The sequence below is a fragment of the Xylocopa sonorina genome, chromosome 7 (assembly GCF_050948175.1).
Source record: "Xylocopa sonorina isolate GNS202 chromosome 7, iyXylSono1_principal, whole genome shotgun sequence".
Classification (NCBI taxonomy): domain Eukaryota; kingdom Metazoa; phylum Arthropoda; class Insecta; order Hymenoptera; family Apidae; genus Xylocopa; species Xylocopa sonorina.
This window is the reverse complement of record NC_135199.1, coordinates 13,408,377-13,419,682: the sequence shown is the minus strand read 5'-3', so window position 1 is coordinate 13,419,682 and position 11,306 is coordinate 13,408,377. Positions and strand designations below refer to the sequence as shown.

At 47.0% G+C, this 11,306-nt stretch overlaps 2 protein-coding genes across 3 annotated transcripts in view; both read left to right on the top strand.

Moving 5' to 3' along the window:
* Positions 1-1,059: 1,059 nt before the first annotated feature.
* Positions 1,060-3,715, top strand: LOC143425068 (dihydrolipoyl dehydrogenase, mitochondrial). Its single transcript, XM_076897538.1, has 7 exons — positions 1,060-1,251; positions 1,648-1,933; positions 2,011-2,377; positions 2,441-2,785; positions 2,858-2,949; positions 3,027-3,352; positions 3,423-3,715. The coding sequence occupies exons 1-7, from the start codon at positions 1,207-1,209 to the stop codon at positions 3,486-3,488; spliced, it is 1,527 nt and encodes a 508-aa protein (XP_076753653.1). The 5' UTR covers positions 1,060-1,206; the 3' UTR covers positions 3,489-3,715.
* A 323-nt stretch (positions 3,716-4,038) lies between these two features.
* The window catches only part of Spg (dedicator of cytokinesis spg), a 30,091-nt gene continuing 22,823 nt past the window's right edge, over positions 4,039-11,306 (top strand). Inside the window, exons 1-4 of one of the 2 annotated variants that reach the window (XM_076898494.1) lie at positions 4,039-4,265; positions 10,092-10,175; positions 10,248-10,441; positions 10,536-10,684. In XM_076898494.1, coding sequence (XP_076754609.1) covers positions 4,229-4,265; positions 10,092-10,175; positions 10,248-10,441; positions 10,536-10,684 — 464 coding nt within the window. In that variant the 5' untranslated portion in view covers positions 4,039-4,228. The remainder of the gene's footprint in view (positions 4,266-10,091; positions 10,176-10,247; positions 10,442-10,535; positions 10,685-11,306) is intronic. The other variant, XM_076898495.1, reaches the window with a different exon arrangement.

Genomic DNA, 11,306 nt, shown 5'->3' with positions numbered 1-11,306 from the left:
GCATCAATCATTACCGTTTCGATGAATGACACGCGATGATGCGCGTAAGAACAACTTTTCATTTAAGTTGCAAACTTGCTTCAGCTTAGCTATAAATGAGATTAAATTTAATAGACCATATACTTGCCATGTGGTAGTCAATAATCCAAGATGACTCAGATATTCACGACTATCTAAAAGATATGCTTTTGCGAAGGCGCTTTACACACTAGCTTAAAGCGCAGCGTAATCGTACTTAACGAAATGTAAATATTTAAACAAACGTCGAAGTTATCTATTTCCAGAACAAGTTAAACGAAACACATTTTAACTTAAAATAAATTTGTCAAAATTCAAATTCCCAGATAACACAGCAAATCACATAACACTTGAAAAAGCACCAGCGTATCACGCTGGCGCCGCCAGGTTTCGTAACGTTACAGAGCTATCGCCAGGATTACAGAGGTAAAAGAGAGAAAGATATATAAGAAAGCTATAAGAAAGAGTGAGACAGATGATACCGACCCTCGTTAGAACTCGTGGCGCCATCTCTACGGAAATCGCGGAAACTATTCGACGAGTAGTTTCAGCAGTCACCTCAGAGATGGCGCCACTTGTCGGTAAGTAGTTTACTTCGCTGTCGATAACGCTGTGCGAACAGTTTGAGCACTCTTCACAGAGATGGCGCCACGGGTTCTGGAGTAAGGTCGGTATCGTCTGTCTCACTCTTTCTTATAGCTCTCTAATATATCTTTCTCTCTCTTACCTCTAAAGCGGGAAATATAGAATAAGTTAGAATAAAAAGCAGCGCAAGTAGCATAGTGTTCTTACTGTGACAAAGTTGTGTTCTCGAGGTATATCCCGCCTTTCCTTTTATCTAATTAATATCTAAATTTTAATTATAGACGAGGCAAATTCTAGATGTAAAGAGGATGATGTAATACCAAATCCAGACAAGATTACAGGTGCTGATTGATTGTGTGTGTCTCGTTCGAAGAAGATAAGGGTTAAATGGCATTTCTCGTTGCATAACAGTTTACGGTAGCGCCATCGAACAGTAGAGGCTAGGAAGCACATAGCCGACGATACATCGAATAATCAGAGCTCGGACGACTTGGACGATATTGAAGTAACCGGTAGTGCTCTCGCTTCTCACTGCCGTGAACCCGTTCTCCTTTCGACCCCCTCTGTATTGGACAGTGGATTAGAATTAGAAATTTGGAAAAGATGATGCAGGCTACTTTTTGGAGTTTGGTGACCACCTCTGTCAGAGTAAGCGTTTTCAAAGAAAAACTAGCAAAGATACCACGACGTGTGGCCTCGTGGACTGCATCGTGATCGTATATCGGACCACTCGTATTCGACTCTATTTCGTAACATTTTGAAGGACAAATGATTATTGTAACAAACTTTACTTAACCACTCAGCTGATAATCTTTGTACTTTATTATTATTATCAATGAAACATCGATCGAACGTTTGGCAAAGGCAAACTGCTCTCTTGAATTCATTATTCGATACAAAAGCACTTTCTTTCTTAATCATTGGTTATGTCATAACGACTACGCTTGGTTCCTCCAGAGTCTAAAGGAATAGCAGTAAAAAAGATGAGTGGAAATAACTCGATTCAGTTTTTAACTAACAGCTTCCTTTTCATTTCCTAACTAGCCGTCAGGTGTCAAACGAGTTGTACCTGGGTTGACAGCTGCACAACAACGCAGGTATTCCAGCAAGTTAGATGCGGATATCGTGGTGATTGGTGGAGGTCCAGGTGGTTACGTAGCATCCATTAAAGCAGCTCAATTAGGAATGAAAACTGTTTGCGTAGAAAAAGATGAAACACTAGGGGGGACTTGCCTCAACGTTGGATGCATTCCGTCAAAATCTCTGTTGAATAATTCGCATTACTACCATATGGCGCATAGCGGAGATTTAAAAAACCGTGGCATTATTGGTAAGTTTATTTCACTTTCTGTTGCAAAGATACGATATTATAATTTAACGGTTACTAACGTCACTTTTGCGTTTCAGTTGAAAATGTTAAGCTTAATCTAGACCAGTTGATGGATCAAAAACGTAACGTAGTTAAAGCTTTAACAGGCGGAATCGCTGGTTTATTCAAAAAGAATAAGGTAGAGTGGGTGAAGGGTCATGGCAAAATTACCAGCCCAAACCAAGTGACAGCGCTTGGTCCAGACGGTTCGGTAGTGAGCACGATTAATGCTAAAAATATTGTAATTGCAACTGGCAGCGAAGTCGCCCCGCTTCCTGGTATAGAAGTTGACGAGAAACAAATTGTTTCATCTACCGGAGCGTTGTCGTTAAGCCAAGTGCCGAAAAGATTTATAGTGATCGGTGCTGGTGTCATTGGATTAGAATTAGGCTCCGTTTGGCAAAGGTATTCTTATCAAAGTAAATCTGCGCAAGATATCAGCGTTGACCGGTACGTGTATCGTTCCAGGTTGGGCTCAGATGTAACTGCGATTGAATTCTTACCATCCATCGGTGGTGTAGGCATCGATGGTGAAGTTAGTCAAACGTTACAAAAAATTTTAAGCAAGCAAGGCTTAAAGTTCAAGTTGGGAACAAAAGTTACTGCCGCGAAAAAAACCGGTAGCGAAATCATCGTTTCCGTGGAGGATGCGAAAGATCCTAGCAAAAAGGAAGACCTACCGTGCGATGTACTTTTAGTTTGCGTTGGTAGAAGGCCGTACACGACGAATTTAGGATTAGAGGATTTAGGAATCGAAAGAGACGCAAAGGGCAGGATCCCTGTGAATAGTAGATTCCAAACAGTGGTACCTTCGTGAGTACAAGTTGCCTTATAGTTTCTTTTCATCCATTCGACTGTCTCGTACACAAAATTTTGTTCGTACAGAATTTATGCTATCGGGGATTGCATTCACGGGCCAATGTTGGCTCACAAAGCCGAAGACGAAGGTGTGATCACGGTTGAAGGCATTGCTGGAGGTAATTGGGAATATAACTCCACGATCGTTTTGACTTGTATCGTAGAGACTGTATTTAAAGTAATTACATTCATTTAGGTGCCGTTCACATCGATTACAATTGTATACCTAGTGTAATATACACGCATCCGGAAGTCGGTTGGGTGGGCAAGTCGGAGGAAGACTTGAAAAAGGACGGTATCGCCTATAAAATTGGCAAATTCCCACATCTGGCAAATTCCAGAGCGAAAACGAACCTCGACACGGATGGTTTCGTTAAAGTGTTAGCCGACCAAACTACGGACAAAATATTAGGCGTGCACATGATCGGTTCGGTAGCCGGTGAATTGATCAACGAGGCGGTTCTTGCCATGGAATATGGTGCAAGCGCGGAAGACGTTGCGAGGACATGTCACGCACATCCCGTAAGTCAACCGCTACATCCGATCGAATAGCGAATGCGGAGAATATTGATCTTGCTGGTTACTTTTGCAGACTTGTGCGGAAGCTTTGAAGGAAGCTAACTTGGCCGCGTACTTCGGCAAGCCCATCAACTTTTAAAATACACCGACAGATTAGAATATTTGAATTCATCGTAGCTTCGATCTGGTCTACGCTCGACTTCACTTCGTGCTACACGTTTAGTGCTCTAGGTCTCATCATCGTTTAATCGCGTAAGAACAAAAAGCTGTAAATAAAAGTATAAGAGAATTTATGAAGGTATACCATATCTTTTATAGTAGATTTACCTCTGTTTCACGATTATTGTATTTATTATAAATAAATAAATTAATAAACCGCTAGAAAAATGAATCGGCTGTGAATCGGCGGAGAATTCGGATTTCGTGCTTACCATCGTAGCTAGTACGTTACTGGAATAATCCCTCTAGCGTATAACGGATAACGTTTTAAAAGTTTCTTTTTCTCAAGTTTCATAAGAATGCGTGGTTCCGTTTCCTTCGAAACCCATCTGGCGATAGCCGGCGGCTAGCGGGGTCGTTCTGAAACAAGTGGAAGGAAAAGAAACGTTGGAACGAAGAAAAACAGAAGTCGAGTGAGTACGTACCTGAGGAGCCACGTGACCGACGCAGTAGCGGCGGCGTTGCCGTAAGTCAGTCGAGCGCGGCTCGTAGCGGTGACCGGCAACGTTGCTGCTCGTCGCAGAGAGGGAGAGAGCCGCGAGGGTGGCACTTGTGCGGCAAACACACCCAATGTTTGTGTTTTCGAATTTTTCGTGATACTACGAGTGGTTGGTGTGGCCGTTTGTCAAGGCATGTAGCGCCGTCGTCGAGCCGCTCGAGATGTGGACGACGACGAAAACGACCAAGTACGGCGTCGGTGAGTTCTCGCAGGTCTACTCTCGCGATTAACGCGCGGCATCGACCCCGGCGATCTGTCAAACCGCTCGTGCCCCGTCCACGCGATACTTCCCATCCGATCCAGTTAAACGAATCCGTCGACTTTCACCGGTTCACGATCGACGACACCGTGCCACTGACCGTGCACACACGCTCGCATCCTGGTTCCCCTCGCGTCTCGCGTATCTCGCGCGTTTCATTATCGGCACTGTCTTCGGATCTCTCGACTACGAGATACGATACTGTATCTGGGTTCGCGTGTCTGTGCGTAACCGTGTGCGTCTACCCGTGTGTGCCGCTATTTTCCTCGCGTCTGCTCCGATTCCCATTCATGCATTGATCGCGGACCAGTGGTAAGCCCGCGCCGATAAAGGGACTAATAAACGGACGCTTCCACCGTTTCTCCGTCTAATTAGCCGCGTTCCTCTCTTCCTGCGGTAACCTACATTTTTCGAAATCCGATCGAGCAATTGGTGCACGACCTTCGAAATGTCGATCGTTCACCCTCGTCGATTTAACGTCGCGAGTTCTCGAACCGGACAGCGAAAGCCAGACAATTCCGCGTAGATTCGAGCCTCGTCGGGTTTCGTCGGGACATTAGCAGTCCCGTGTCGTTGTCAGCTGATGGTTCTCCACTCTGGAGTATCCTTGAATTACATCCGTTTAATTTTGTTTTCTCCGTCTCGTCTGGGACACGAGACGCGCGTTCACTGCTCCACCAGCTTCGATTCGTTCACGTTTGCCACCAGCGATACTCTCTTTCGTCTTTTTCTTATTTCGACACCCAATTAACGTCGTCGGGCGACGTGTCGAGCGGTTTTAGGAATTTTCTGTGAAAGAAGCCAATCCGAGATACGCGGCTTCATAGAATGCGTACAGTACTCGACGCGTATTACTCTGCGAGCTTTTCACAGGCACAACGACCGCACAGGATGGAGAAAACGCGCGTGAAATGCATGGAGGAGAGGCGTCGTTCAGATTCGAACGCGACTGCCGACGCCTTTGATCAACAGACTTTTATTTGAACCGCGTATACTGTTCTGGGTACGCGGAATCTGCATAATAATGGAATTGCAAATTTCCCGTATGAAAATCTCGTTACTCTCCGCGAGCGCGTCGCTGTTGTATCTAAGTAAAAAGTAAATGATTCTCTAACGACGTGTTTTTACACGTCGCTCGTTCGAGGTTAGATGGAACGATCGTTGGTTTTGTACGAGGAAAAAAAGAAAAAAGATCGCTGTTATATAATAATATGACTTATTCGCGGTATGGAAAATCCTCGACGGAATTGTAACGTCGAAGGATCGATCGAACGCGGTATCCACGATCGACCGGAAACGCTCCCGCTGTTTCGAGTTTCGCGTTGCGTCGCCGACCGTAACGAGCTGAAAAAAATTAGCAATGTTTAGCGGCGATTAAAAGCGTCGAGCAAGCTCGTTCGCGATCGAACCGCGGAGGAAGGATGGAATGCGCGAGGGCAACCTTCGACTCTGTCCACGAATTTCAATAGAATTCACGCGTTTCCACCCGATTAAATGCCTGTCTTGCATTCCGGAACGGTGCGTTCCCATTCTCGTTCGCTAATGCTCTCGCGCGAACTCGTGCCTCGCCTCGACTCGGCTACCGTTTCCAATTGAAATGATTTAGAAGGTTACGAGGTAGAGAGAAAAGAGTTCGTTCGATTCGCTGCGAAACGTCTGCGAGGAACAGATTTCGGATAGAAGGTTAGTTTCTCGTTTGGATCGCGAGAGGTAGTAATTAAGCAATCGTTGGTAATCCCACGTCGTTGGGCGCGTCGAGCTCTGGCGACAGTGAATGCGTGGACGTAACCTGCCACTCGGAATCTAAATAGCTTAACATACGATGTTATTACCTCTTGTCGCGTAACGTCCACTACGGGGCGCCATGAACTCCTCGCGTCCCGAACAGAGCAAGCCAATTCCTCGCTCGATCCGTTCCACAGTCTCTGCTGTAAAAGGTGCGAAGTACATTTTCCATTGTCGCGGCGACGCGACGCGTCGAAAATGGAGCTCGTTTCCGCTCACGTCTGTTCCCACTACGCGAGAAAAAGTCTGTCGAATCGGTGTATAGAGAGAGAGAGAGAAAGAGAAAGAGAGATGGGCTAACTTCAAAGGCTGGAAAGATTAGAGGAACGACGAATTGCTTCGCGAGACGTCACCGTCGTTTATTCTTTCTCTTTCCGGTCCCGTCTCTTAATGGAGGCTGTCAAGTTTCGAGGAAACTGTGCCAAACGAGCGGCTCTGTCTCGCGAAACGCGATTGTCCGTTTCGGCTTTGCCACGTCTGGACGTCGCGGTCTTAAACGAAGGGTCGACGAACGTTGGGATCGTAGGTGGTACGCGTTCGCGTTTCTCGCGTGAGAATCGTTCAGGATAGAAAGGGAAAACGGGTCGCAGCTAAAAATTGGTGGACCAAGGTGGAACGCAGCGGAGATAACGTGTGAATAAACCTATTTCAGTGGGACGAACTCGCGTCCCGCGCCGCTATTAAACCATAATCTTTCAATCTAACAATCTGCGCCGTGATTTATCCGCGGCTGCTATTCCCGCGTATTGTTTCTCTCCTCGACTTAGTCGTCGATTCTTCGAACCCGTCGATTCGTCATTTACCGTTGCGTGTCCATCGATGAGTTTCTCACCGATCGTATCGCGTTCCATCGGACATTTCGACGTTTCGTTTTACAATGCTCGATATTCCAATGGAAGCTCCCCCTAGTTAAATGCGACAGAGATTGCTCGTTCGAGCGACAGATACGTGTACATTAACCGTGCGTATTAAGTTCAAGATAATCTCGATACGTCTGCAACTGGACTCCTGATATATCGTACGCTCGACTGTAATCCTCGATGTTAAAACGATACTGGTATCGAGGAAAGTCGCGACGATTCGATGAAAAACTTGGTTTGCATACGCGTACGCGCACGGATTACGTGGAAAAGAACGATTTACATCGTAATCCGTTCGCGTAACAATCGCTCGATTAACTCGATCTGACGCAAGCAATCTCGTTCCTCGCAAGCAGGAATCGAGATTAACGATCGTGGCTCTCGAAAAGAAACGATAGTTCAAGATAGCGTTCTTCCATCGATTCGAGCGTAGATTCTCGCGAGATATGGGAAATTTGATTCGTTAGTCGTCGCGTCGACTGGCTGGATGATTACTTTTCACGGTACGCCGGTGTGCGTTATCTTCAAGGTCGACCGCATTGTGCTCCGCGCACGAGCCGATTCGACTACCACCTGCTGCTACTCTTCATTTCCGATCGCGATCGAGGCTTCCCTCGCCGCTCGTTTTCGCCTCGATTCCGTGTCTTCCACGCTGCCACCCTCTTCCCGCTCGGGAACTTCGTTCCATCGTGCTGACGAATTTCCGTCTTATCTCACTGTATCGAGAATGAAAACAAAGAAGCGCGTGCGTTGTCTCGCGCGACGACGAGATAACGAACTTCGTCGGACGGTGCGACGTAAAATTGTGCTTCTCTGCTCATTTTTCGTCGACGATTGCTCGTCCTGAATTCTTCGTTCCCCGTTCGATCGCCCGTGGAAATCGTATACCTGGCTCGGCTTTGAATTTCACACGGTGGAAAATCTCGAAAGAAAATAGGACGCAGGCTGCCCCCCGATGTTCCTCTTCTGGTCCGCCTCTCGAATCGTATATGTACATTATATACGCGGTTTGGGAACTTTCCGGGAAGCGAGGGCTCGTGTATCGATTACCTCCGACTTTTCCGACAACGCCTCTGGCAGATCTCGATAAACTGATTTCGTTTGTCTATCCGCTTTCGAGAAATTCCTCTGCGCTTCGCTAATCGACTAGACGATTTGGAAACCGATATCGGTTGCGAGGAAGAATTGAAAATATCTCTCTGTCTGTCGCGTACGGAATTGGACGTGTCTTTTCTTCGTTCGATCGGGGCGGCGCGTCGCGGCAGAATGGTGGAACGATTTCAGATGCAATTGTTTACGGTTTCATCAGGGTTCATCCCTGGTTTTGAGAGGGTGTGTTCCTAGACTAGCCACCCCAAAGCCGTTCCAACCCCTCCGTTTAAGCATCTTTGCACGCAACGGTCTAACACGTGCGCACGACCGGATCTATGGTTCGACTCGGCAATCTTTAACCTTAAAATACACATTTGCAATGGGAGCAACGATCGACCAACTAAAAGCCCTTTACAGATCCGTTAATTAAAGATCAACGAAAAGTATCGCGTAGATATGAAACGAATAATTAACCGGACAAATAGGGAGACGGTGAGAATCATGGTCATCGCGTGCCACGTAATTGTTTGCATAAGAATGATCAATTATGTAATTCTCCCCCTTTTTTCGAGACGGAGGCGCACCTGTTTCACCGTATTCAAGTAAAAGCCGATAAAGTACGGTCGTTTAGCAGATATCACCCTTTGATCTGGCTTACTTATTCATTTATGCAGGCACGCACAGGTTCGCATCTCTCTCTCTCTCTCTCTCTCTCCCTCTTTCTTTCTCGCCTTTTCCTTCGTTCCTCTTCGTTAACTCGTTCCCGTGCCCTCTAAGCGTCCTTCTTTTCTTGCCAACTTGAAAACTGTGTCAGAATTCGTCGATAACCGAGCACGTCTTGGACATTGCCAAGCAAATTTCCACAGCTAACGAGCTATTGGCACGCTGCGGTCTCTTCGATCGAGTTTAGCTCACGTCCGATTAACCAGCGACTGATTGTCCGATTCGGGAAACCATTCGAGGGCCGAGGCATCATTGTAAATAATTCATGCGGCGAATCTTTGAGTTCGACTGCAGCAAGCAAACGCGAGAAAGGTTGTTGTAACGCCTGCGGCGACCTAATGTTCGATTCTCGATAGAGGGTGTCCCTGTACGTGCTGAGAAACGAAAGGGAGAGTAGTTTCCGCGTCCGCCACTCGCAGGGAGCACGGATCTCCCCTGTAGCGAGTGTTTTACACGGGCGAAAGGGAGTTATCGATTTAATTCCCCGGGAAAACTTACGGGGGAAAACCGTCGGAGGTTTCAATCCGAAGGATTCGACCGTGTCTCCATTCCGTCCGCGTCGGACAGCTTTCAGGCAGATTTCGAAAAGCGAACCGCGGAAATATACATGCGTAAGTGCACAGAGTGCGTGCAGAATTTGATCGGACGTGATTCGGCGCGAGAAGACCGACAATGGGTTTTCCGACTTGTTAAAAAGCATTCGACTCTAGATTGATTTCTCTGGAAGCGTTGAACTGGCTAGCTAGGTGGATCGTAGTCGATATCTAGGATCGTAGTTGGTATCTACGCTCGCTTATTGTTCGGTGAGCGAAGAAATACATCGGGTAACACACATTCCATTCGGTTGGCCAGCGGCTAGGTGTGCGTGCGTTCATTCGGATGCGTCTCGCGTGCGTTTCTCCGTCGAAGGACCGGAAGCTGGCTCGTCGCGCGTGCAGCGTCACGCGTATCCGGTGCCCCGGAGTTGGCTTATCGAGGCCTGGCATTTCTACGAAAGGACACGGGACCGATCCTCTTTCCGTCGTTACACCCTCCTTCGCTCGAGCCATTTCAACTTTCTTCTTCTTTTTCTTCATCGTGGCCACGCGAAAAGGAGATAATCGAATCGTTGCGAATCAATTCTCCGTACTTTCCGAGGTACGTCGACACAGTGTCGAGGAGATTTCGTTTCCTTCTCAGCGGGCCATCTGCGCCGCGAATCATAATATTTGCCGCGGTCGATACGCACAGGGAAAGATGGGAAAGAATCCTCCGTCCGGCCAAGCCTAGGGGGCCTTAACGTTAACGATGTTCTTTTTTGCTCAGCTGTTTACAATTGGCGGGGCGACACGCGGTACGGCCTCCCCTTGGAAATCGGAGAGACCGTGCAGATCCTGGAGGAATGCGCAGGTGAGTCGACGACACTGAATAGACGACACTGCACGTACGAGAAGAGTTCGAATCGATCGCGTCTCGTTCCAGGTTGGTACAGGGGCTTCTCGACGAAGAATCGAGCGGTGAAAGGAATCTTCCCCAGTTCGTACGTCCACCTGAAACTATGCAAGATCGAGAACGAGGGGCTGTTCGAGTCGGTGATACCTTTGGAGGATCCGGTGGTGCGAGAGGTCACCCTCGTGCTTCGAGAATGGTGCGGCATATGGAAGAGACTCTACGTGGTAAGCGAGCCAAATTCCTCGTCGAACTTCTCCGTAATGGCCGCTATAAATTCTCCGCGATTAAATGAAACGTTTTGCCGTCGAATAAATCCAGGACCGGGAGGACTACAAGTTCGTAACGCTGCGGAAAGTGATGGACGAATTGCTGCAATGGCGGCGGCAACTTTTGGCCGGCACCCTCACCACCGATCAAACGCGAGAGCTGAAGCTACGAATTATCAACAAAGTCGACTGGGGAAATCGGTAAGTTAGATTTCTGAAATGCGAATTGCGAAGCGGAGGACGTGGAACGAATCCCACCGGTGGTCGAATGCCGTAGTAATACAATGCGCTCGTGTCTCACCGATTTCGAGCGTATACTTAATGGAATTTATTGAACGATTAGGTACTTCCTCCTATCCCGTTGGTTGCTTCGAGTTTAACTCGCCGAGAAATGGCACCCGGTGCCCGCGGCTCGGTTCTACGAAACGAATGATCAGACACGTCGCATAGAAAGAGCCTTTTATTCTACAATTCGTTTGCTTTGTCTATCCGCTTTGCTCCAGTTACATTTAACGTTGCGTATTATGTGGCAGTCTTCGTCTTGATTTCGCCGGCGATCATTACGAATGAGCATTTTTCTATATAAACACGTCTTACAGAGATTCTAGCATTAAAGTACACAATAAAGAAGGCACATCTGTCTTGTTTTACTTAAACTTCTATGTCTTGTCGTAATATATATATGTATATATATATATATACGTATATATCACTTGGGACGCGACTAAGAGTCTAACGTACTCTTTACCAGCTTAGATACACTACTGAGATAGTCTTAAACTAAAAGTATTATTGTCGTAGTATCGTTGTATATACTTATTCA